This window comes from Martes martes, assembly GCF_963455335.1.
Source record: "Martes martes genome assembly, chromosome: 1".
Taxonomy (NCBI): Eukaryota; Metazoa; Chordata; class Mammalia; order Carnivora; family Mustelidae; genus Martes; species Martes martes.
Genome location: NC_137888.1, coordinates 199,903,550 through 199,930,931, shown reverse-complemented (window position 1 = coordinate 199,930,931; position 27,382 = coordinate 199,903,550). Strand labels below are relative to the sequence as shown.

The window sequence follows — 27,382 nt, the reverse complement described above, 5'->3', positions numbered from 1 at the left end:
CACACACACATATATATACGTCTAATGCATGTATATGTCTAAATATATGTATGTCTAAATGCATATATAAAGACATATATATACAAAGACACACATAGATAAGATCACACTTGTACTTGAAGAATAATAATGTTTACCCCTAAATCAAATAATACATTGTATGTTAATAAAAAAAAAAAAACTGGGGCGCCTGGGTGGCTCAGTCGGTTAAGCGGCTGTCTTCGGCTCAGGTCGTGATCCCAGGTTCCTGGGATCAAGCCCCACACTGGGCTCCCTGCTTAGCACGGAGCCTGCTTCCCCTCTCCCCGTCTGCCGCTCTGCCTACTTGTGCTCTCTCTCTGTCAAATAAATAAAATCTTTTTAAAAAAAGAAAATTAAAAAAAAAAAAAAAAAGAATGATAATGTGTAACAATCGAGAGCAAGCAGTAGATCCAAATAAGACCACAAGATTCCAAGCAAGGGCAACATCACTGGAGTTAAGTGTACAACTTTCCAATGAAAGTACCTTAAAGAAGCTAACTATTTGGTGAGGCAGGTTCTGGTACATATATTTAAAAATAAAAAGCCTGGGCGCCTGGATGGCACAGTCGTTAACCATCTGCCTTCGGCTCAGGTCAAGATCCCTGGGTCCTGGGATTGAGCCCCAAATTTGGCTCCCCGCTTGGTGGGAAGTCTGCTTTTCCCTCTCCTTTCTCTGCTTGTGTTCCCTCTCTCACTGTGTTTGTCAAATAAATAAATAAAATCTTTTTTTAAAAAATAATAAAATAAATCTTGAAACACTGAAAAAATTAAATTTAAAAATAATAAAATAAAATAAAAATAAAAAGCCAAATAAAAATCAGCCTGATATGAAATAGTCACACTTTGAAAATAATCAACAAATAAGATATATAGGATTACAACAGTACTCCAGTGATGCCAAATGGTTGTGGTAAATGACAGGGAAGATGCTAAGGAAGGTGTTTTCTTGAACTTCTTTTTTGTAAGGATGTTTTACTCATCTATTTGAGAGAGAGAGAAAGAGAGACAGAGAAGGAGCAGGGGGAGGGGCAGAAGCAGATTCCCTGCTATGCAGGGAGCCCAATGTAGAACTTGATCCCAGGACTCCTGGGATCATGACCTGAGCCAAAGGCAGACGCTTAACCGACTGAATCACCCAGGCGCCCCATTCTTAAACTTTTTATAAATGAAAAGCATCCTAATGTTAAAAATATTTCCTACTGGGGTGCTTGGCTGGCTCAGTCAGTAAAGCTATTTGACTCTTGATCTCAGGGTTGTGAGTTCAAGCCCCACAATGGATGCAGAACTCACTTAAAAAAAAAATTCCTATTAAAATGAAGCCATTGGGGAACCTGGGTGGCTCAGTGGGTTAAAGCCTCTGCCTTCAGCTCAGGTCATGGTCCCGGGGTCCTGGGATGGAGCCCTGGATCGGGCTCTCTGCTCAGCGGGGAGCCTGCTTCCTCCTCTCTCTCTGCCTGCTTCTCTACTTGTGATCTCTGTCTGTCAAATAAATAATAAAATCTTAAAAAAAAAAAAAATGAAGCCATTACTAGGTAGTGAGAGGAGGTCTTTTTATTTTATTTTTTTTTAAGATTTTATTTATTTATTTGAGAGAGAGAGAGAGGTCACAAGTAGACAGAGAGGCAGAAGCAGGCTCCCCACTGAGCAGAGAGCCCGATGCGGGCCTCGATCCCAGGACCCTGAGCCACGACCCGAGCCGAAGGCAGAGGCTCAACCCACTGAGCCACCCAGGCGCCCTGAGAGGAGGTCTTTTTAAAATGTACTTCTTTAATGTGTGTTTTTTTCAGGGGCTCGAACTTACAACCTGAGATCAAGAGTCGCATGCTCCACCAACTGAGCCAGCCAGGTGCCCCTAATATTTTAAAATCATATAATGAATGTCTATCTTTTAAAATGATTAAATAATAAATTATTTGCCCATCTGAATTGTAATTGATTCTAAATGAGTTGTCTAACCTGAAAATTTTACAATCCCTAAGTACAACACAACTTCGTTTCCATCCCTAAACTACTCTAAAGAAAAGACTTCAAAGTGAAAATAAAATCACTTTCCATCTCCCTTCAGCCATATTTTTTTTAAGATTTCATTTATTTATTTGACAGAGAGAAAGAGAGGGAGAGGACAGAGGAAGAGGGAGAGGGAGAAGCTGACTCCTTTCAAGCAGAGCCCGATGTGGGACTTGATCCCAGGACCGAGATCTGGACCTGAGCAGGAGGCAGACACGACTGACTGAGCCACCCAGGAGCCCTCACCCTTCCCCCTTTTAAGATTTCCCTTCATCCAATTTGACACTGATTATTGATACAGGGATTTGGGCAGGGAAGTTCTCCCACACCTAAGTACCATACTCACCCGTGTACACGGCCCACTCACCAGTTATAATCAAACCACGACGCGTAGCTAGGAATAATAATGTGATTGGTCTGCTCGGTTACATTATCTTCTCCAGGGTCAAGTGAGCGACTCTGATCACCTTTGCTAGGATCTTCATCTTCCTACAGAAGAGAACCCAGAGTTTAGAGAAACAGAACCACAGGACATAAATATTAGCTTTCCAACTACTCATATTAGGGCACAAAATGAAGCTAACTGATCCAATTTCAAGTCTTAGAAAAACAAATTTCAATGAAAGGCAGCCTTTCCCAGTTCTCAAAGTACCTTCATAAGATGTCCAAATGACACAGCAGACGCCTCCCTTTTACAGATGAGGTAATCAACTCGGAGAAGGCCCAAACCTTTTCCCACAGAAGCCTGCTTCTTACTTGTCCAGTTTTATCTAATCCTAGGGTCACAAACCTAAATTACTAGTTCTCAAGTTATTTATAAGAAGGTGACTCAAGGACACTAATGAAGCGCAATGGCACACCTTCCCCTATCCCAAAGACTGATCAGTAAGTATCTGCTAGTGGCTATGTGCACCTTATCTCATTCACTCCTCACAATAACAGCAGGTATTATCACCTCTTTTATGGATGAGAAAATGATGCACAGAACCAGTAAGTTGTTAAAAGGGTAAAACTCCAGAAAACCTAGTCTGAGGGCCTACACTCTCAACCATTTTCACTACTGAAAGTCAGCTCTCATTTTTATCACATGTACGGAGGTTTTACGAATGATTCCACCAAAAAATCTGGCCTGGCTAATACAATAATTTAAAAATCATTCCTTTGGCTCAAAACCCAAGAACACTTCTTATGTAAAGAGCAGTAACAATTACTTTTAAATACTATCATGTAATACACAGTTTATATTCAAATGGTTCCAAGAAATCCCAGAAATGCCCTTTATACATTTTTCTCCCCAAATCAGAACCTGTTCAAGGAATCCACATTATATGATACTCATATAATGTGGATTCCTTGAACAGGTTCTGATACTCTCTTTAGTTTCCTTTAATCTCTGCCGCCAATTGCGGGGGTGGGGGTACCTTACGACATTCAAATGTTTCAAAACTCCAGAACAAATGACTTATGCAATATCTAACAATCTCTATTTATATTACTTATCCTTCATAATTAACTTCTGATGAAACATTTTTATCAAGAATGCCACAGGAAGGGGCACCTGGGTGGCTCAGTTGTTAAGCGTCTGCCTTCAGCTCAGGTCATGATCCCAGGGTCCTGGGATCAAGCCCTGCATCATGCTCCCTGCTCAGTGGGAGGCCTGCTTCTCCCCCTCCAACTCACCCTGCTTGTGTTTCCTCTCTCACTCTGTCAAATAAATAAATAAAATCTTTAAAAATAAAAACAAGAGAATACTACAGGCAGTAAGTTTTTTGACATTCAGATGTTTTCAATCTTCTACAGTTATACCATTATATCCATCGCTCTTTTATCTGTGGTGCTTTACTGTTTTTATTCTTATGATATAATTAATAAATAATCGAAAATGTTCTGTGTTGAGTATTTGTAGTGAGGATCTAGTACTACTGCCTAGAAACTTAAGACAGTAATTTTCTTAAGATTAATGAATATAGAAAAAAACATAATGTATGAAAGCTCCAAGGAAACTCTGGTTGTTACTTAAATGATTTTGAAACAATTTTGATGACAAAAGTAAGAAATGTTATATCCCAAATCAGGGGAGCTGTAAAAAATATGCTCATGGTTAATGAGTTTTTAAGGAGTAGATATCACCAAACAGAATATAAAAAATTTCCTTTACTCAAGGAAAACCAGGAAAAGACTGCCACTGGAATTAACAAAAGCCAGTAGTCTATGATTTAATTATCTGAGTGAGGGAACGCACGGGATGACATTATGGGACCAGCTATTAACTGGTAACTATTTTCTTTTTTACTATTTTTTTAGTAACTCTTTTCTTTTCTTTTAAGATTTTATTTATTTGAGAGAGAGAGCGAGCATGAGAGGGGAAAAGGTCAGAGGGAGACACAGACTTCCCACAGAGCTGGGAGCCGGATGCGGGACTCAGGGATCATGGCCTGAGCCGAAGGCAATTGCTTAACTAACTGAAGGCAGCTGCTTTACCAACTGAGGCACCCAGGCGCCCCTCTTTTTTCTTAAGATTTTATTTATTTATTTGACAGAGAGACTCCCCTAGAGTAACTATCTTCTAACCAGCTTTGGTTTTAGTTATACAACAGACCTGGCCTTGGTTTCAAGATACTCCTTGCCCCTGGCATAAAAAAAACCCCTACAGGTCAACTGTCTGGCTTATTTTGGTCTCTTCCACTGCCACACAACAGTATTTACACTAACCGATGACATCTTTTTACAAATACAACATCTGTTAATGGTTGCTAAGTAGCTCTTTAAAGAAGTCTAATTTTATTTGTTTATTTTAAAGATTTTATTTATTTATTTGACAGAGAGAGAGAAATCACAAGCAGGCAGAGAGGCAGGCTGAGAGGGGGGAAGCAGGCTCCCCTTGGAGTGGAGAGCCCGACTGGACACTTGATCCCAGGACCCTGAGACCACGACCCAAGCCAAAGGCAGAGGCCCAACCCACTGAGCTACCCAGGCGCCCCAAGAAATCTAACTTTAAAGAAAAAAATCATAGGGATTCCTGGTTGGCTCTGTCGGTAGAGTGTGTAACTCTTGATCTTGGGGCTGTGAGTTCAAGTCCACACCGGGTACAGAGTTTACTTAAAAATAAAATCTTAAAAAAAAAAAAAAAAAAATCTTCCAGGCACTAGGGTGGCTCAGTCAGTTAAGAGTCTGACCCTTGGTTTCAGCTCAGGTCATGACCTCACGAGTCCTGAAATCAAACCCCACATTGGATCTGCGCTCAGTGGGGAGTCTGCTAAGATTCTCTCCCTCTGCCCCTCCCCCTACTTGTGCAACACTCTCTCTAAAGTAAACAAATCTTTAAAAACTAAAATAAAATCTTAAAAGAATCATAAGAATAATTTCATTAAAGAGCCTTATGGAGATGAGTTTCTCGAAAGTTTTCAGGCAAATCCTATCATAAACAGGTTCATTCCTTGAATGTATAAAAAAACACGGTAAGTGTCAATTTGGGGGATTTCTCTGATTCAATGAAAAAAGAACTACCCATTTTCAGCAAAGTAAGAGAGTTATTTCAAGGGGATTGTTATTTGAGGGATTAGGGATCAGTTACACTTAATTAATAACACAGTCAAATATGATAATTTGAATGAACAGGCCATTTACTGAAAACCCTGCCTGAAATCCAACACCTTTCAACAACATCATTATTGCTAGTTTCCACCACAGGACTGATGGAACAGGAAGCTGCTGACTGTGAGGGCTCAAAAAAGGTTATGAGTATCCTCAAGGGCTGGGGGCTGGAGATGTACCCAAAGAAACGGAAGTGAGAAAGTCAAGGCAATCGACGTGGTCCCTGCTTAACCTGCCCTGTCAGAGGACACTTGGAACACTGTAGGCTGCTCTGATTACTACCTTGTAACCAGTGGGTGACAGAACCAGAAATGATAGCACAAGAGGAACACTTCATGAGAAGACAGAAATTTCCTCTCAATAAAATTTTCAGAGTCAAGAAAGACAAATTTCAGGAGTGTGTTAAAAAAAGATCAGAAGGGCCCTCAAAATTGTACATTTCTAAGGACACTTCTAAACAGTGTTCCTACTGCTCCATGCAGAGGACCCTCAGATAGCTACTTCTCCACCAGGCCTAACTAAATCGTTACCTTTCCTCCTGCTGTGACTGTTTCTTCATCCTGTTCATCTGTAAAATCAAAATACATGATTTATTTAAAACTCAGGTCCGCTCTTTGGATTCCTTGAAAACCAAGGTAATTTTAAAAACTTTAATTGTTTCATACAGAGAATAGGAACGAAAGCATTACTAAAGCAAACCCACCTCTAGTAATTCAGTAAACTGAAATTGTACACGGAAGCACCAAAGTGAGTAGAATTCCAAAGCATTAATAATTAAAAATTTCCAACAACAGGGAATTTATAATTAATAACTGCTTGGGCTACTATCTTAGTCATGATCTTGCTAATAAAAGGTAAAGGACTTGATTAGGGCTCTTGCTTCCTGCGATTTGATGAAACAAAGTAATGATATTTTGCATCTCAGAGGAAACGAGTGAAGGAAATGAGGAGTAAAGAAACGCTGTGAAAATCAATCACTACAGACAAAGTCCTGGTAAGAGTGTTAATATATTCCGAGGACAGAGGACTCTGGGACAGCATTCATGTGCTGGCCCTGCAAAAGCACAGAAGTAAACCCAAGTATAATTTAAACAAGGCAGCTGATTTCCATAGCAAAAAGTAAAAATACCAGTATGGGTAATTGTCTAGATATATGAAGGAAGGCTGCATTTGCATTATAATGGCAAAGTTAATCAACTGAGACAGAGACCACATGGCCGACAATGTCTAAAATATTTACTACCTGGCCCTTTCCAGGGTAAGTCCACCAGCCTCTATTTTAGAGAATATACAAAGATCAGTAGCACATGAACGGATAGTACTCAAACTTTCAACTGTATTTCACAGAGTGCCTCTACTACATGCCAGCCACGGTCCAAATGGTAAGGACACAAGGAAGAACAAGAAAAGGTCCCGACTTCTTGGAGTTTACATTCCAGTTACGAGTGGCAAGAGACAGAAGAGAATATACACAAACAGGTATCAAATGGTACCAGAGGAAAACAAATCAATGTACTTTAGAGAGGGGCCGGATGGGTGGACCCCTCCAAATACAGAGAGAAAGGAACAACAAAGCAAGCCTTTCCCGGATAGGAAGCAGCCTGGTCAAAGGGCAGCAGATGGGGTTGGACCTGCCACCTTCACAGATCTCAAAGGCCACTATGAGCATCAATAAAGGCTAGGAGAAATGAGCACAGCACAAGGGCAGAGTGCAGTGACACAAGCAGAGGAACGAAACTGAGACACCCCGGGACCTAACTCTGTGCTCTGTCGCTTAATAGCTGTACACTTGGAAACATTACTGAACCCCTCCAGGCTTCATCTCCTCATCAGTGACACGGGGCTGACACGGTTTTACAGTGAAATGCAAACGTATGGAGAATGACACCTGGCAGGTACTCATGCAAAACAGAGATGGCACTGTTGCTTGATGTGTCAGTTAGACAAACACCTGCTAGCATGAATGTGGTAAATAAATCATGGTCACCCAGCTCTGCACCCTGACTACTTTTATTCTAGGAAGTGAACAAACAGATCTAAATAACGTTGTCAAGCATGAACTTTTTGTCCTTTGGATATTGCTAAACCACATGATAAACAATTTCTCACTAAACGGTGGGAACACAACCTAATGATCTCTCTCTGGCCAAAAGATACACCATTTAAATTTAGTCTGACAGATTTCTGTCCCTGCGGTAGTCTTGGTATCCAGTGGAAATAGACTTCTGATAATACTAAAGTAGGAGGGACAGATATCCTGCTTTCTGATTCCTAAACAGTAAAAATAAATGTTCTCTTCCTCCTTTCAGATGTAGGCAATCACAGTCTCACCTCAGCCCCTAGATCCTGACCTTTCGGAGATCTCAAGACAGAAAGGAAGGAAGTACTGGGTATACATAGCTAGAAGACATATAAGGCAGAATATGGACAAGTTAAAGCAATAAACAACTCTGTGAAGAGGCATTCCCAGTTGCTGGATCAGTCACCCCTGGCATGGTTCAGGTTATACCTAATGCAGAAAGCCAGATGCTTCAGTGATACATGGAAAAGCCCGTTGGTCCCTGCATGAGAGGCCAGGACAAGTTTCAAATTCCAGACTCTAGCTCTCCAGCTGTGATGAGCAGCATCTTCGGCCATAACACCCTTACTGTTTAGACTTCAAACCATTCACAAACGCAAAGGGAAGATCCCTTATATCTGGCACAAAGTCTTAATCCAACTGACACCTCTATCTATTGCTTAAAACTGGCTTCAGTTTGACTCCTCTGATAAAGTCTATTAAAAAAATTCTCTAATACTTACCTCCACTTCTAAAAAGACAACTACCCACTCCCTTAAAACTAAAGTTTGTATTTCTTAAATATATATCCTGAAAAGGAATCAAACTGTTACTCTGTTTAACAAACTGTTCCAGTGAAGATAATCAAGTCTTAACAATCATTTACCCTACTATACATTACTGAAAATATAAAAGACTGCATATACCTAGTTTTTTTGCCTGGGCTTTGGTTCAGTGGTAAGTACCAGCTGTGAAACAGGCAATATAAAAACTTATAGAAAATGGAAATTACTAATAGTTATTAATATCCTATTAATAATGTTAAAGACAATTAAGAGGAATAATGTTTTGACAGCATTTCTTTTTCATTTATTCTGTCAACCTAACACCACCTTAAATAAACTGTCGTCAAGACAATTCTCTATTTCTACTTTTGACATAATCAAAAATGGAGTCATCCACTAATGTTAAATGACAGGCTGTACCGAGAAAAAGGAGGGTGTAGTGAAATGAAAAACAAAACAAAACAAACCCTCCCCTAACTACCTACTCACAGCTGTCATCAAGAATCTCTGAAAAAGGGGCACCTGGATGCCTCAGTCAGTTAAGCGCTGACTCTTGATTTTGGCTCAAGTCATGATCTGGGACCCATGGGTCCTGGGATCTAGCCCTGAGTAGGGCTCCGTACTCAGCTGGAGTCTGCTTGAGGATTCTCTCCCCCTCTGGCCCTCCCCTAGCTCACGAGCTCACACACACTTGTGCTTTCTAAAATAAATAAATAAATCTTTAAAGGAAAAAAGAGACTTCTGGGGGTGGGGGAGGGAACAATCTCTGCAATTTGCCTGAAATACAGAATTCACTTGGTGAGGAGACAGAGAAGCTGAAGTCTCATTTGCCACGTTACCCCTCCCAGGTGTAAAATTCCCTAAAGTCAAAAATTTGATACATACTGAAAACACTAGATTCTCCTTTGATTTTTTAAAAACGATTTTACTTGAGAGAGAGCGAGCAAGGGAGAGAACAAGAGCGAGGAGCAGAGGAAGAGGGAGAAGACTCCCCGCTGAGCAGAGAGCCGAAGCGGAGCTCAATCCCAGGACCCTGGGATGATGACCTGAGCCAAAGGTAGACGCTTAACTGACTGAGCCACCCAGGCACCCCTCCTTTGATCTTTTCAAGTGAAGAAAGAAACTGAGATCCATATATAACACTCAAGAACAAAGACGTTTACAACTACTTCTATTTTCTTAAACTGGAACAAGTGACTACCCTCCTCTTGTCTACCCAACAGCACATCCACGGATTATGCCTCACTTGTGAAAATGTACTCTGTGACTTGTAAACAGTTTGAGCAGATGATGTGATTCTCATCTTACACTATTTAGAAAGCTAGAAGAAATACTTTAGAAAATAAAGCATTTAACAGACCGCACACTTTTGTTCTGAGGAGGCAAAATCAAATCAGTAAGAATGGAAAAAATGGATCACAGGAAATTAAATTTCCTGATATGGCAGCCAACGAAACGACAATGATGCTGAGGGAGCCATGGTCAATATCTATGCTGGACAAAAAGGTAGCAACTGGAAGCGACATCTCTCAGGAAAGAAAGAGTTATCAAAGAAAGTGAATCTTCAAGAGAAAAAAAAACACAAAAGTGTATAGACTGCTTTGGTTTTTACCTAGATCTGCGACAGTTCCTCCTTTAACAGGTGTGTTTTCACTGTCTTTCTTTGGGTTCACTGGAAAGAAAAAAAAAGTCATGTTTTAGGGGGAAAGTTCCACTTTTTTAAAAGAAGAAAACAGAATAAAAGAGGACTGAAAACTACAGGAATCTCACAGCAAATCCGCCATCATCCAGTGTTCACCTTCATGAAAAACCCAAGCCCAACAGAGAAGGATTAACTTTAACAGACAGCATTCTGTAATTAATTTCCTAGGCACCAATATTTTTTCATGACAGAAAGTACACAACACAAAAATATATAGGTCAAAACCTGAAAAGAACCTTTCAATCCTTTCCCCAAAAGTATTTTTTATTACATTTTCTGTGCATTTGTTGATCCCAATTTTTGTGCCATTCACTTAAATAAATTGAGGGAGAACTAATAATACCTTTTATATATCTATGTAGACTTCAAAACATATTTGAGGGTTTTAAATCTTATAGAAATGTTACCCATACTGCGCCCCTCCTTAGCACTCTATTTTTCTCAATCAATAGTGGGCCTGTATGACCTTTCCATGCTACGTATTTTTAGTTAATTTATATCTTTTATTTTTTTTAAAGACTTTATTTATTTATTTGAGAGAGAATGAGAAGGGGGAGGGTCAGAGGGAGAAGCAGACTCCCTGCTGAGCAGGGAACCTGATGCAGGAATCAATCAGGGACTCCAGGATCATGATCTGAGCTGAAGGCAGTTGCTCAGCCAACTGAGTGACCCAGGTGTCCAATCTCTTTCATTTTCAATAAATCCACGGTGTCCAAAGGTGGGTCATAAGGTAACTAGCGCTATATTAATGGAAACTTATTTTATTTGCATTTTTTTACTGCAGTGTAACCCACATTCACTTACTTAAAATGAGAGGTCTGAAATTAAAATTTGCTACTCAATGTACACATTTTAAAACTGAACAAATACAACCTTAAGTGCTTTTATCAATTTATACTACCACTGATAGCATTTGAAATTACGTACTTTCTCAAAACATCAGTACTTTGGAAATCATTTGCTTTCTAAGTTTTGAAAATCTAATGGATGAAAAATATTCCTTTAATAATTTATATATCATTGCTTAAGTAAGGTTGAGCAACTTTTCACACATTTATTGGCCCCGAAATTTGATAAAATTACCAGTACAAAATAGTCTGCCCCTTACTCTATAGGGCGTAAGAATCTTTTTTTTTTTTTTTTTTAAAGATTTTATTTATTTGACAGACACAGATCACAAGTAGGCAGAGAGGCAGACAGAGAGAGCGGGAGGCCGGCTCCCTGCCAAGCAGAGAGCCTGACGTGGGGCTTGATCCCAGGACCCTGGGATTATGACCTGAGCCGAAGGCAGAAGCTCTAATCCACCAAGCCACACAGGCACCCGAGGGTGTAAGAATCTTTATACAAATTTACAGTTCTAATACTCTGTTAAACGGCTAGGGAATATTTCCCCCAACGCTAACACTTGCTTAAAGTACGTTAATATTTGGAAGTTTACTTTTACATTTAATTTGACAATTTCATCAACCTGAAGCTTTAATTTTTATTTATGATACAAAGAATAGAACTAAATTTTTTCCAGAAGTATTTGTAGAACAGTTTGGTCTTTTCCCACAAATCGGTACTGTCACATTCATAATAAATTAATAAACAAACATGGATCTACAGTTGAACCAAACATTCTACTCCACTGATGAATTCAGCCATTCCTGTGTCCAAATTATATTAAATCCATTATTATAGCTTTTACTTTCAGTTATCTGTTAGAGGACTACAACCACCTTCGTAGCTCTTTTACTTAAAATAAATATCTGGGGGGGGGCACCTGGGTGGCTCAGTCAAAAGAGCATGCAACTCCTGATCTCAGGGTTGTGAGTTCGAGTCCCACACTGGGTATAGAGATTATTTACATAAACTTTAAATAATAAATAAGTAAAAATATCTGGAGGCACTCGGCTGGCTCAGTCAGTAGAGCATATGATTCTTGATCGTGGGGTTTTAAGTTCAAGCCCCACACTGGGTACAGAGATTACTTAATAAAATTTTTTTTTTAAAGATTTTATTTATTTATTTGAGAGACAGAGATCACAAGTAGGCAAAGAGGCAGGCAGAGAGAGAGAGAGGAGAAAGCAGGCTCTCCACAGAGCAGAGAGCCCGATGCGGGGCTCGATCCCAGGACCCCGGGATCATGACCCGAGCCAAAGGCAGAGGCTTTAACCCACTGAGCCACCCAGGCGCCCCAAGATTACTTAATAAAATCTTAAAAAAAGAGAGAGAGAAAGAGAGAGAGAGAGAGAGAGAGAGAGAGAGAGAGGTGACTGTGTGGCTCAGTCAGCTAAGCATCTGACTCTTGTGATCAAGACACCCATCGGGCTCTGCACTTAGCACAGAGTCTGCTGGAGAGTCTCTCTCCCTTATCCTTCTGCCCCCCCCAACACTTGCAATTTCACCCTCTAAAACCAACAAATAAATCTTTAAAAAGAAAAAAAAAACCCCGAAAGATGTATATTATAATCCCTACAGCAACCACTAAGAAAAAAGAGGTAAAAATCAAATAGAGAATATGAAAATCTACATAACAGAACACAGAAGAGTAGTTACCAGGATATAGGAGGAAGGAGATAATCTACACTAACCCCCAGTAAGTATGGGGTTACTTTTCAGGGGGATGGAAATGTTCTAGAATTAAGAGGTGGTGATTGTACAACATAATGAATACACTGAAAAAAAACCACTGGAGTGACTAAAATATACTTTAACTGGTGAATTTTATGCTATGTGAAGAATATCTCAATTAGAACTAGGCTATATAAAAAAGGAAGTCATAGAAGTTCTAAAATAAAAGAAAAGCAAGGGTGCCTGGGTGGGTCAGTCAGTTAGGCGTCTGCCTTCAGCTCAGACCATAATCCCAGGGTCCTGAGATGGAGCCCTGTGTCGGGCTACCTGCTCAGCAGAGAGTCTGCTTCTCCCCTCCCTCTGCCCTTCCCTACCCCGACTCAGGCACTTTCTCTCTCAAATAAATAAATAAAATCTTAAAAAAAAAAAAAAAAAAAAGGAAGAAGAAGAAAAGCAAACACAGAACCCAGAATAGAACAGTAAAAGTAGTGGATTAAAACAAAAGAAGGGAAGAGATACAAGAGGGACAAACAGAAAAAAAATCATAATGGCAGACTTAAGCCCAACCACATCAATAGTTCTGTTACACCTCAGTGGACCACATACTCCAATTAAAAACAAAAAAAAATGTGTATTAGGGTGGGAGGGCAAAGCTTAACAATATGCTGTTTAAAATCGACAAGCTTTACGTAATCAAAGTGAAAGTAACAGGAGGCAAGAGAGATGGAAGTCGGAAATCTAACGTGTAGGAACAAAGCTTGTGTAATTTACAAAACTACTCTACTAGAGTCCAGTGCACTGGAGACTAATAAAAAAAAAACTAGAAATAAAGAAAAGGGTGTGGTGTGATGAGGATTTATTATCATCAGAGAAACCTGGCCTTCAAGACAAGCACTACTATGGCCCGTAGACACACATGACATAAGAGTCAATTCATCAGGACATGATGATCCTAAGTGCATATGCCCTTAAAGAGCAGAACTTCAAAGCACATGAAGAAAATACATAAAAGAAAAAATATTCACAGGAATCAGGGTAAAAAATAAATCCACAAATATAGTTAAAAGGGTCTAACATTCTCCTCCCAATAACTGATTTAAATAGGTTAAAAAGTACACATTTCATTTGTCATTGATTCTTCTCATTTGTATATTGATTCTATTGGGATTTAAAAACCATTTATTTCAAGGGTGCTTGGGTGGCTCAGTTGTTAAGCATCTGCCTTCAGCTCAGGTCAGGATCCCGGGGTCCTGGGATCGAGCCCCGCATCAGGCTCCCGGCTCAGCAGGAAGCCTGCTTCTCCCTCTCCCACTCCCCCGGCTTCTGTTCCCCCTCTCACTGTGTTTCTCTGTCAAATAAATAAATAAAGATCTTAAAAAAAAAATAAAGAAAACATTTATTTCAAAGCATTGCTCAATTTAGAGAATGTTTCTTTCTTTCCCTCCTTCTCTCCCTCCCTCTCCCTCTCTCTGAGTAGGCTCTATGCCCACTGTGGGGCTTGAATCACAACCCTGAGATCAAGCATCACCTTCTCAACTATCTGTCCCAGCAAGGAGCCCCATTAGAGAACTTTTTGGTCACAGTTTTTTCTCAATAAGCAGCAAAAGTACACCAAAAGACTGTGAAAGAGGTTAATTTCATAAACATTTTCAACTTTGAAAACTGGGAACTAGTAGCACAGAGCAAGAAATGATTCATCCCATGGCACTGCTATGAGTGATTAAATCACATCTAATACTCTCATAGTCCAGGCAGGAGAATACAAACCATTTTTTGGAAGCACCACTTCCTCTATGTTGGGTACTGGTGTTGGGTCTTCCATGTCCTTGGTAAGATCTTCTTGCTCATCTTCCTCTTTCTGACTTCTGCGCTTCCCATAAATACTAGCTTGGCTAAAGCACATAATGCATAAAAATATAAATAAGGTGACTACAGCTACTCACAGCAGACATTTCAGAGGCTTTACCCTCATTGTTAGAATCTATGTTCAGAATTGTTACAAAGAGAAATCAAATAAATTAGGTACATTCCCAAATTACATCTAGCCAGCCAGAAGGAAAATAAAAGTTATTGGGAGTAAGAAATTGGCCCAGAAATCCTACTATACAAATTGCAGACAGTATCCTAAAGGGGGCTTAAATTATGTAATAAAAGAACATCTGTTAAGGAAATATGGCACATATTTTATCTCACATCAACAATAACTTACATAAGAAATTTTCTCAAAGATATGTACAACCGTATTTTCCTGGCTCTTTTATATCATCCAAATATTAAGAACTGCAAAGTAAAATCACTTAGGATGGAACCAATTTTGTTTGTGTGTGAGTAAAAATTGCCATTGCTATTTCCTTCATTTATTTTAAAAACTAACACATTCCAGAAAGCAGATTAGGGTTCAAACAAGAATGGAAGGACTCCTTACCTTGAGGAATTATGGAAATTATCATCTATCTCACACAATATGATGTGCCAGAAACAAATAGGGTACCAAGAAAATAAGACTTAAGATCGAAGGTGACAGTTAAGCTAAACCTTGGAAACTGTAACAATTCACCAAAAAGTAGACAATGTTTCAGGATAATAAGTACAGGCATAAAGGCTTAAAAGAGGTAACCTGCTCTGGGAAGGAACAGTCAGGAAGCAAATAAGTGAGGAGTAGAGAAAGAGCTGACAAAAATATATAGCGGGCCAGCCCGAGTCCTCACGCTGCTGAGTGATTAAGCAGAGTTCTCTTCTATGACAGACCAGATACTGGCATAGGTCAGAACCAGGTACACAGGTAAAAATATTTTTAAAATTTTGAATAAAAGCTGCATAACAATTTTTCAAAAGCCTGTGAACCTAAAGGTGTTAGGGAGACAAAATACCTAAAAAAGGAAGAAAAATGCAGGGAAGGTCAATAAAACATGAGTTAGGAAAACAAAGGTCAATGTCTTTTCATTAAAGGAAACTTAACAGGAAATTCGAATGACTGCTCATTAGAAGACAGATGTATTCAATTCAAGGATACGCATATATCTATTTCAGGAAATTCAATTTCGTGTGTTTTATACTCAGAGTAGGGGGTAAGTGCCATCACTGTGAGCCTCCTGGACATCACATCTTGGTTTGGGGGCCACTAGTGTCCGGGCACTGGATCTCAGCCCCTACATGGGAAGAAGGGTGCACTGATTTCAGGCCCAGGAACACTTGGAAAAGTTGTATGGCTTTCTTCACAGAGATATCAGGAAGCTCTCAATTTTCTGCACATCAACTATAAGACTCAGATTAGAGATTTAAGAAATAAGGTTACTATCTGGGCGCCTGGGTGGCTCAGTGGGTTAAAGCCTCTGCCTTCAGCTCAGGTCATGATCCCAGGGTCCTGGGATCGAGCCCCACATCAGGCTCTCTGCTCAGTAGGGAGCCTGCTTCCCCTCCTCTCTCTCTGTCTGCCTCTCTGCCTACTTGTGATCTCTGTCTGTCAAATAAATAAATAAAATCTTTAAAAAAAAGAAAAGAAAAAGGTTACTCTCACTAATCGCTAAAGAAAAATCTATTTTTGTGGTTTTTTCTACCATAATACATTGACTTGACAAAATAACAACATCTTTTAGGACTATGACTGGCTCATTAATATAAACTATAAAACCTCAGAGTTTTTTAACTTCCCTAACAGCTTTTGTACACAGTACACAATGCTTCAGATAACCCTACCCTTCAAGAAATAACATGATTCTAGGGTGCCTGGGTGGCTCAGTGGGTTAAGCCTCTGCCTTTGGCTTGGGTTGTGATCTCGGGGTCTGGGATCGAGCCCCGCGTCAGGCTCTCTGCTCAGCGGGAGGCCTGCTCCCCCAGCCTACTTGTGATCTCTGTCAAATAAATAAAATATTTAAAAAAAAAAAAAAAAAGAGGGGCTCCTGGGTGTCTCAGTGGGTTAAGTCTCTGCCTTCGGCGCAGGTCATGATCTTAGGGTCCTGGGATCGAGCCCCGCACTGGGCTCTCTGCTCAGCAGGGAGCCTGCTTCCCCATCTCTCTCAAAAAGCAAAAAAAGAAATAACATGATTCTGATGAATTACAGACCTGTACCCCTGAGACAAATAATACATTATATGTTAATTTTAAAAATTTAAAAAAAAAAAAGAAAGAACATGATTCGAGGCATGTTCTGGGTATAAAAAACACTAATCTGGCTATAGGAAAAATTCAATAAAAGGAAGCTAAAGGAGAGAAGATGACAAGTAAATCTTTACAGTCCAGTCAACAGCCAGAAATTTAACAAATTTCCAGTTGCAGGAAAAGAAGAAATTTTGCATCTGTCATTTTCTAAGACTAAACTTAACCTCTCTGAAATTACATTATAAAAAAATTCTGGGCAAGACAAGCTAAGCAACAGGAATTAAGTATCTATTTAATATATAATAATAAATGTTAAGTATTCCTGACATTTATTAAGTATCTACTTTAGGTCAGACACTGTAAGGCAGGTCTCGAGTCTCACTTGATCCCCACAACAACCTATTCACCAGAAATCAGAATCCCTACTCAAGCAAGAGTCACTAACGCACAAGTGTGAGGCCCTGAACAAGGCACTCTGCTAAACATGCAACAGGACAGGTTCATTTCCTCTACGAGTCATTCTGATCCCAAATGGGACTGGTGGTAAAATCAGAGAAAGAGACACTAACTATGGTGAATTTAATTTCTTAAATTCCTTACCAGCCACACTGCTCAACACATAATTAGACAGAGAAAGACTGGATTCAGGGTGCCTGAATATCAGAGGGCCAACTCAGAAAGGAGATGAAGAAAAGGGATGGAAAAATAGCGGAAGAGAAAAGAAGGATGAAGGGCCAAATAATCCATCCACCCTCAGACCTTGCTGAAGATGATGGAACATAGCTGAAAGGATATAGTCATGGGAGGCCGAGAGTCCAGCTTAGAATCTTGACTCCAAGGAAAAATCTCTATGTGACCTTGCAAGAGTTACCTCCCTATTCTGAACCTCAATCTCTATTTCTTAAAATAAAGATGCTTATGATACTTCAAAGATCCCTTTCAGTTTTAAGATTCTGTACATGGTTTCCACTCTCACTAAGCTGGAACCAAAATTCCATTCCAGAAGGCAAAGATTCATCCCACGGCTAGGCCAGAGAGAAAAAATAGGTTCTCTCAGAATTTGACCACGAAATTGGAGTGGATATATTTTAAATACAGATTAGGTATCACAGTATGTTTATGTGGAACACAGAGTTAAATGTGTGTGTGTGAGAGAGAGAGAGAGACAGAGACAGAGACAGAGATGGAGAGGGAGTATCATTCAGCCGTAAAAAAAGAAGAAAATTCTGCTACTTCGGACAACATAGATAGGCCTTGAGGCCATTTTGCTAGGTGGAATAACAGAGAAAAATGTATGATCTCTTTTATGTGGAATCCAAAAAAGAAAACAAAATGAAAAACGCAAATTCACAGACAGAGGGAACACACTGGTGGCTGCCAAACGTAGGCACTGGGGGGAGAACGGAAAAGTTGGTGTAAGGTGTAAACTTCCAGTTATAAAATAAATAAACCCTAGAGGTGTAATACAACATGGTGCCTACAGGTAACACAGGATCGTGCATTTGAAATTTGCTAGGAGAGCAGATCTTAGAAGTTCTCATCACAAGAAAAAAATCATAACTATGTGTGGTGCTGGATGTAACCAGATTTATTGTGATTATTTCACTATTCATATCTACTTAAAAAAAGACTGTATGCACGGTGCCTTAGGATAAATACAACAGAAGATGGGCCATCAGATCACATCTGACAAGACAAGCTACCAGAGCAAAGACATCTACCAAGTCAACGTAAGACAATTTCCTTTCAGCGAAACTTCTGGTATAAATGTAAAAATCTGGAATGCCCTCTGCAGTTTGTTTTAATGCCTCTGAATCATGCTGCAGTTCTTACCCTTTCTTTCCACTCTTCTTCCGGGATTCTGCGGGTGTAGGAGGTGGAGGGGAAGGCGAATGTTTCCTCTTTCGAGCATTAGCTGATGCTTTCCTATCTCTCCTCTCTGGACTTCTGACTGGCTAGGAAGAAGTAAATGGAAATAAATATCAGCCAGCTTTCTGACTCCTCAGTTTCTACAAACCCTTGTCCAAAGATGAACTTCACAAAGATAATACCAGAGCATCCTAGACCACCAGCAGTCAAGATTCTCTGACCTTCCATGTGATGTACCACCAATGGAAATATCAGAACCATCCCACCGGTATTCAAACTGTGCAAAAAAACAGACAACTAAAAACTGTTCCTGTTCACCTTCTGCTTCCAGAAGGGAAAAGCATTTTCAACAACTACTGGAAAATACAAAACATATTCTACTTAATTACTGAAATACAAATAATGACTGAACGAGCTTGGGAAAGTGCATCAGAAACGAGTCCTGACACATTAGTAAAAGGGATGGGAGAAAACTTTATGACACAAAAGATGTTAAACAGGATTGCAATTTATGATTTAAAAGTCAATCTTAATAGAAGCACAAATAATCCCTATTTGCAGATGGCATGATCTTATATAAAGATAATCTTAAGGAATCTGCCAAAAAACTAGCAGAGCTAATGAGTTCAGCAGTTGCAGGATACACACTGAAATACGAAAGTGAACCTGTAGATGATAATTATGGGTTTAATAAAATAGACAATAAAGAAATAACGCCTAAGATGATCCAAAGTATTGTACCAGAGGTGCCAAAATAAAAAAAATCAGAGATTAAAACATTAATTAAACATTCATCATCTCTGGTGCCCTCATATTCCTTACAACTGTTTCTTTTCAGAAGCTCGGTAGCATAAAATTGGAAATATGAGTCATCTTACAAGCCTATACACGAAGTTTTAAAATCTAAACTGTTCATACTGTACAGTAAGTCTGAAGTTAAACTTTTAAAAAGGGGTATTGAATGCATTTTTATAGAATCATCCTAAAAATAAGTGAATAATACAAAAGCCATCTAAATCTGAACAGAGATGGCTATGGAAAGGCTTCTTTAATAATGTGATAGAGAAGTTAAAATATGCCTAATGACAAAAAAGATTGGTTGGCACTGCATTAAGGGAAAGCAAATATGTAAGCATATTGCAGGGGGGTACGCTGAACAAAAAATAAACTTCAAGTCCAATCCACAGCAAATAAGGACCAATTAAAAATGAAAGGATATGAAAAAGACCCAGTTTTAAAATAATTTTCTTAAAAATAAAAAATACACATTGTGTACCCAAGAGTTTTAGTTTAAAAAGTCTCAGGGCTGAAAACAGATAAGAAAGAATGGTACAGGGGTGCCTGGGTGGCTCAGTGGGTTAAAGCCTCTGCCTTTGGCTCAGGTCATGATTTCAGGGTCCTGGGATCGAGCCCCACATCGGGCTCGCTGCTCAGCAGGGGGCCTGCTTCCCCCCTCTCTCTCTGACTACTTGTGATCTCTTGTCTGTCAAATAAATAAATAAAATCTTAAAAAAAAAAAAAAAGGTACATTCTAAGTGAATAGTTAAAAGTATTTCTGTCTCAGAAATTTTTCAAAGAACTACAATACAAAGCAAAAAGCAAAAAGCTGATGTGTCCCCAGTGAAAGGGAATGAGAATCTTTCCTAATCAGTCACCAGCCAACACAACACATCTAAGCCTTCTTCTCAGACTCCTTTCCCTCTGGGTGACACACCTACCTTTGCCAGCTGTGGCTTCTCAAGAACCATGTTAAAACTTCTGGAGGTTGGGCTTCTTAAAGGATTAAAGAGTAATAAATGCCACATCATCCCACCTTTAAAAAGGGCCAAACTCTCCCGTTGAGGCCTATATAATGTACTAACTACTGTGTGTACAGTAACAAAGCTATTAAAAAATATTAAGACAAAATTATTTTCCCTTGAAAAGCCAACAACTAAATTAAATGACCCCATAATAAATATTTGGCTCACAAAATTAAAATCAGACCTGGAAAACAAAATCACCTATACCAATGCCACATTGCATATGCCATTTTAAATCCTGATGACCCTCTGAGATCATCAGTCCCCTTCTTTGGGAATGCCAGCCCCTAAGATGGCTATGTGGCCATTTGGTAACTTTTCCATATACCTCACGAGTGATACACCTTGGACTGTATGTCAGAGCTTATTAGTGAAGATCTGACAACAGTGAGGCCCAGAAAGAAGAAACATCAAGTGGAGAAAAATGATGCCAAACCAAATACCTCTTCATTCTTTGTTGAAATTCGCTGACGAAAGCTCACAGGCTTCCTGTTCTCATCCACCTCATAATCCTCCTCATTCATCCATTCATTGAAAACATCAGTGTCCAAAATCCATTTCGCATGAACCTAAAACCACATTCAATCATGTGTATCTATATAAATAGCAAACCATTACAGTTTTAAAAGTGTTCAAAATTAAAGGAGCAGATTTATTATTCTCAAATTAAAGCCTCAATTGCCTCAAGTTTAAAAACATGACACTGTAAGGGTGCCTGAATAGCTTAGTCGCTTAAACTTCAGACTCTTGGTTTCGGCTCAGGTCATGATCTTGGGGTCCTGGAATCAAGTCCTGTGTCAGGCTCCGGAGCTCAGTGCAGAGTCTACTTGTCATGCCCTGATCCCACCCCCCTCACTTGTTCTTGAGCACACAATTACTCTCTCACTCTCTAATAAACAAATAAATAAAATCTAAAAATATATATATTAAAAACCCAACCATGAGACTATTAAAGTCCTATAAATGTCAACTTAACCATTTCTAATTTATATTCCATGTTACTGCATATAGTAAGAAAGCATCATTGGTTTTTGCAAAGACTGAGGTTTTAATAACTAAGACCCTTAAATTTGATAATCATATCATTCATTTTTATTTCAGCTTTATCTAGGTAGAACTGTAAAATAAAATTCTAAGATATTCAAAGTCTACATCATGATGATTTGATATTGAGAAAGGATCCTCCCATCTAGTTAACTGGCACATCCATCACCATACCTACTTAACTTGTTTAAGTGTGAGAACATTTAAGTTCTGTTCTCTTAGCAAATTCCAATTATACAATGCAGTGTCATCAACTCTATTCACCATGTTTCACATTAGATTTTCAAACAATTCTCCCAACTGCAAGTTGGTGCCTTTTTACCAACTTCTTACTTCTCCTAGCCCTCCTCACTGGCAACCGTTTCTCTACCGATTTCTAGGGCTTTTTTTTTTTCTCTTAAAGATTCCATATAAAAGCAGTATCATGTAGGATTTATCCTTCTCCATTTGGCTTATTTGACTAATCATGTCATCTTTATCCTGATGAAAACCACTGAAAAAACATTCAACAGCAATAGGCCACTCAAAGCAATAGGCCTAGTCCATTGCTCTAGGCATGAAGAATGTCTCCCTTTATGCATTCAACAAAATTCGAAGGAATGATGAACAAGGACATTTACATAGACCTATCATCAGACCTATCACTTTACCCTGTCAAGTACACAGGTGCTCTGCGGAAACCTTTCAGGGATAGCAACAGTTGGGGAGTGAAAAAGTGAGAGTCAGATTCAGGATTCTTCTAAGCCCTTTACATGGCAACTTCTCTTGCTTTTTTGTTAATGTTTCTGAGTAGGAATTTTAAAAAATGATGGGTTCTCTGAATGTTGTATAGATATAGATGTAGATACAGATATTGAAACCACAGACCTAGCCTACATATTCCTATTATCCAAAAGAATTTTGCAAAGGCCGTACACTGGAATTTAGGACTAGACAATCCTTTCCTGTGTAGACAGATAGGAAACAATTTCAGCACCAATATAATTAAGGATTAAGTTACTGGCCACTGAAAAAATAGAACTCCATAAACCCATACTGGTTAACAGAGGAATAAAAAAACTAAATGAGATGAAAGGAAGGACTCTTGCTTATACAACTCTGAAAGCCAACTCGTAATTGTGGAGACAAGACTGGAATGGAAAATTATCACTGTGCAATCATCAAAGAAAAGATTGGTTCAGGCAAGAATTTCATGTGGATGCTAAATCTGGGCAACGGATAGACGATTTTGATGAGAAGCAGGATATCTGTATGGCCTAAAAGAATCTCTTACAGATTGCTTATAAATTGCAAGTGGGAAAAAAGGAACTATATAGTAGAGCCAAGAGAACACACCATAACTGGGTACCAGCATCACCAACAAGCAGCAGATGGACACAACATGCTTCCCACTATGACGCCCTGAGGACGACACATCACTTATGTAATATTCTGACTAGAATGCATAATCTGATTTAACCATGAAAAAAGATCACAATTCCAAATGAAAAACATCCCTTTCAAATTCAAAAATGTCAAAAGAAGCAAGGAAGCACTGGGTAACATTTCAGATTAAGGGAAACTAAAAGAGACAGGACATTTGAACACAACAGCTGCTATTTAACAGTATTCTATAATAGAAAAAATGCTACGAAAACCATTATTGGGTCTTGTGGCAAAACTGGAATACAGAAAGTAGTTTAGCATATTGGGTCAATGTTAAATTTCACTGAAGTTGGTAACTGCAAAGTGCTTATGAACGAGACTCCCTTATTCTTAGGAAACAGAAACTTATGTTTTAGACTAAAGACCATAGTATATACATCTTTATCTCAAAAGGTTAAGAATAAAAATTGTAAATATATAAACACATGGAGTAAAAGTGATAAATCAAAATGGGAGTAAAATGTAAACAACAGGCAAATCTGGATAAAGGGTATACAGGTGTGCCACCTACTATTCTTATTCTTGCAAGTTAAGTTTGAAATTATTTCCAAATAAAATGGTTTCAAAAAAGTCTAATTTTTGTTAATTCCATTTTCCTCATATGAAATTTGAAGCTTGAAGTTAAGTCTTTCTGAAGGTCACAGAATTCAAAATAGGGTGAATCAGGTCTCACATCTAATATTTTGATTCAATTTAAGTGCTCAGTATACTACATAAAGCAGTCAATAAAAACTATATATAATTACCACTGCTCATGGAAAGGATGAGAGCTCCCTGCAGAAATACTGAATCCAGGACTACAAAAAAAATTACAAAAAGACTTTGGAACATCTCTTTGTCCCAGAAATAGAAGTATGCAAAAATGAATCAAGTAATACCAAAAGGTCACAGGAGACAGCTTAAAGGAGTTCCCACTGGCCAAAAGGTGGACAATTCATCAGAAAGAAGAATGGCGATCGAGTCACTCCTCCACAGTGCAACACACAGATACTATAGGCACCATGTAGAGGGAGAAAGGAAAGCTCATTCCCACTGCAAAATGTCAATTATAGATGGAATGTATAGAGTGAGGAAACCACTAGTAGTAACTAATTTAGCCAGGAAGGAATTATTAATGGGTGAGCAAACTTTGGGACACAAATTTAATGAAGAAAAGGATATTCATATAATCTCAAAATATTTCTTTGTAAGGTATTTTTAATTTCAATGAGAAAAATGGTAATGCTACAATGGGAAAACCAGGCAGACAGTACCTTAACAAACAATCAGCCATAATGGGAAAAACTGAAATACATGCCTCCTGATATGAGGCACTGAGAAGTAATTACTCAAAATTACTTAAGCAGTTTTGCAGCCAAAAGTGCATAGTTTAAATATAGTAATTAGGAAATATTCACGCAAACTCAAATTCAAAGACGTTCTAAAGGGGCCCCTCGGTGGTTCAGTAGGTTAAGCATCTGCCTTCAGTTCAGGTCATGATCTCAGGATCCTGGGATCAAGTCCCTCTTTGGGTTCCCTACTCCTCGGAGAACCTTTTTCTCTCTCCCCCTCTGTCTGCCACTCCCTGCTTGTGCTCGCTCTCTGACAGATAAATAAAATCTTTTAAATAAACATTCCTTTACAAAAAAAGGGCATTCTAAAACAAACATCAAAATCTAACTTATACATTTCAAAAATGCCAGAATCACAGAAGAAAAAGAAAGGCTGAAAGTTCCACACTAAGGTAGACTAAACAGATCTGACAACTAAATGCAGTGTGTGCTCCTGAAACGGATCCTGATCAGGGAAGAGACTTAATATCAAACTTACATCACTGGGACAATTGGTACAAATGGAATACGGGCTCTGTATCAGGTATTAATATTGTTTCAAGAATAAAATCCTGAAATTATTAACAACAGGGGAACCTGGAAGAAGAGTATAGTCGCACTTTGTTTTATATTGTTCTGGCAACTTTCAGAATTATTTCCACATTAAAAGTCGAAAAATAAGAGTTGACACGTGGACTCTTGCCACTGTAATAGAAATGACTACTGAAGGCTGTTTCATCATAAGAGGCACGCAGGCACAGCTTCCAGCATTCCTAAATGACACCACCAACATTCGACTGCACTCCTCCTGCTCCTCTCCCAACCACCCTAAACCACAATGTAACTGGACTCTGGGGTCTCCTCAAACTCCATTGCAAACATTTCTGCTAAGACCTAGATAATGAATTCTTTGTGGTCATGGACAGCTTAAAAGGATGACAAGAAAAGAAGATCCTTATTCTGTATTTCTTGAAGCACTGTTGTGGAAAAAAGCTGAGAAAAACTACTATGTTATATAAGAATAAATTTTTTTAAAAAAGGATTTCTCACCTTCCACGGCTTTTCTGGAATTGGTGGATCTTCAATTTCCGCATCAACATCATTACTATGGACCCAAGTATCATAGCTACAAAGGAAATGAAAGGAAAAAAGGAAAAACAGGTTAGAAGCCAAATTCATTCACTAAAAAGACCTTTTATAAAAAGGTAAAACTGTATTTTAAAAATACTTTTAGGATCAAGAAATAGCAGTATCTCACATACTTTTGTCTCTGCCACTCTGACACGAAAACTCTTCTGTAGAGGTCTATAGTGATCCCAACACTGTTAAGTCCAAAGTTCAAGCCTCAGTGTGCAGAATTTTAATGAGGAGATGGCTCTCTCCTCAGAGCATTTCCCTCACTTGACCTCCAAGACAGCACTATCATCTGCTGTTTCCTCTAGCCACCAGCCTTTCCCCAGCCTGCATGGCCAGTTTCTCTTCTTCTCCCAAACCTCCTCAACACTAGAAGGCCCCAGGTTTGGTTTGCAAACAATCCTATTGTCTACTCATTCTCTTGATCTCATGCAGCTTCAAATATATACTCATCTGTCCTCTTCTCTGAATGCTGGACTCAGGCATCCAAATGCCAAATCCATATTTCCCCTTACATGTTTAAAAAGGCTTTCAAAACTAACATACTCAAAATTCAACAAGGAATGCCATCTTTATCCCAAAAATACACCCTAGCCAATCATATCCATCTCAGTAAATGCCAACTCCATCTTTCCAAAAATGGAGGATTTGTTCTGGCCAAAATCCCTGGAGACATCCCTGACTTCACTCTCAATCACATCCTACAATCCAACCATTAACAACTTCTACAGCTCATTCCATCTTCAAAATATGCCCAGAATCTACTTCTCACCCTTCTACTTATGCCCAAAGTCCTAGTCCATTTTTCACAAAGCAACCAAAGTGGTCCTTTTGTTTGCTTTGTTTTGTTTTTAAAGATTTTATTTATTTGACAGAGAGAGAAACACAACGAGAGAGAGAGAGAGAGAGAGAGAGAGAGAAGGCACAAGCAGGGGGAGCAGCAGGCAGAGGGAGAAGCAGGCTTCCTACCTGAGCTGGGAGCCCAGTCCTGGGCTCGATCTCAGGACCCTGGGATCATGACATGAGCTGAAGGCAGATGCTTAATGACTGAGCCACCCAGACGCCCCTAAAGTGATCCTTTTGAAAATCAAGTCTGCCCATATTATGATTACTCAAAACTTCCAACAACTCCCACCTCACTCAAAGAGCCAGAATCCAGAATAGTGGATTGCCAAGGCCTCACGAGCTAGTCCTATGACTGCCACTCCGACCCCATCTCCTAATCTCTCCTAATCCTCTCCCCTCACTTACGTTTCAGTTGAGCTACATGGGCTTCACGGCATTCTTTAAAAATGCCACACAGTGGCCACTTCAAGCCCCTTACAGAGATTCTTTGCTACCCAGATATTATATGGCCCACCCTTCATATATTCACACCTCTTTGCTCAAGGGTTCTCTCTTTGCACCCCCCGCCCCTGCTCCTCCACAATTTTGAGGTAAGCATGACATTACCACCAAACTGAAACTCTGTCAATGCTACTATACTGGCCAATAAATTATTGTAGAAGCAAGGAATATCTAAGTTAAAAACAAGTATGGTAACAAGCACTGGCTCCCTGCAGCCACTACTCAGAAGTCAATTCAAAAGCATTTGGAACAAGCATAGCTCTATACGTCTATTAATAGCACTCTGGTAAGTTTTCTAGGAACAATTAAAACATGAGCTGGAGAAAAAAAGATCCTTTGCTAAGTTATAAATTATACCAGGTAAAGGTAACAATGATGAGCAAGCAACTGAAAACTTTACATTCTCTAAAATTCTTGAGTACAAAATGTCACAGAGGTAGAAGTGAGGGCCTAACTCCCCCTTGCCCCGGGATTCACACTCTGCACTTCAGTTATTCGCGGTCAAATGTGGTTGAAAGCAGATGGTCCTCCTTCTGACCGCAGAAGCCTAATGCAACATCACAGTGCCTACACCACTCACCTCACTTCTTCATCACACAGGCATTTTATCATCTCACGTTATCACAAGA

At 39.2% G+C, this 27,382-nt stretch overlaps 1 protein-coding gene across 4 annotated transcripts in view; it reads right to left on the bottom strand.

The window, feature by feature from the left end:
- Positions 1 to 27,382, bottom strand: part of SMARCC1 (SWI/SNF related BAF chromatin remodeling complex subunit C1) — a gene marked incomplete at its 5' end in the record, with an annotated part of 173,183 nt that overhangs the window by 89,803 nt on the left and 55,998 nt on the right. For all 4 annotated transcript variants that reach the window (XM_080801830.1, XM_080801831.1, XM_080801832.1 and 1 more), the window contains 7 exons: positions 2,396 to 2,517; positions 6,153 to 6,190; positions 10,079 to 10,138; positions 14,492 to 14,616; positions 18,656 to 18,777; positions 20,937 to 21,062; positions 25,323 to 25,398. In XM_080801830.1, coding sequence (XP_080657956.1) covers positions 2,396 to 2,517; positions 6,153 to 6,190; positions 10,079 to 10,138; positions 14,492 to 14,616; positions 18,656 to 18,777; positions 20,937 to 21,062; positions 25,323 to 25,398 — 669 coding nt within the window. The remainder of the gene's footprint in view (positions 1 to 2,395; positions 2,518 to 6,152; positions 6,191 to 10,078; positions 10,139 to 14,491; positions 14,617 to 18,655; positions 18,778 to 20,936; positions 21,063 to 25,322; positions 25,399 to 27,382) is intronic.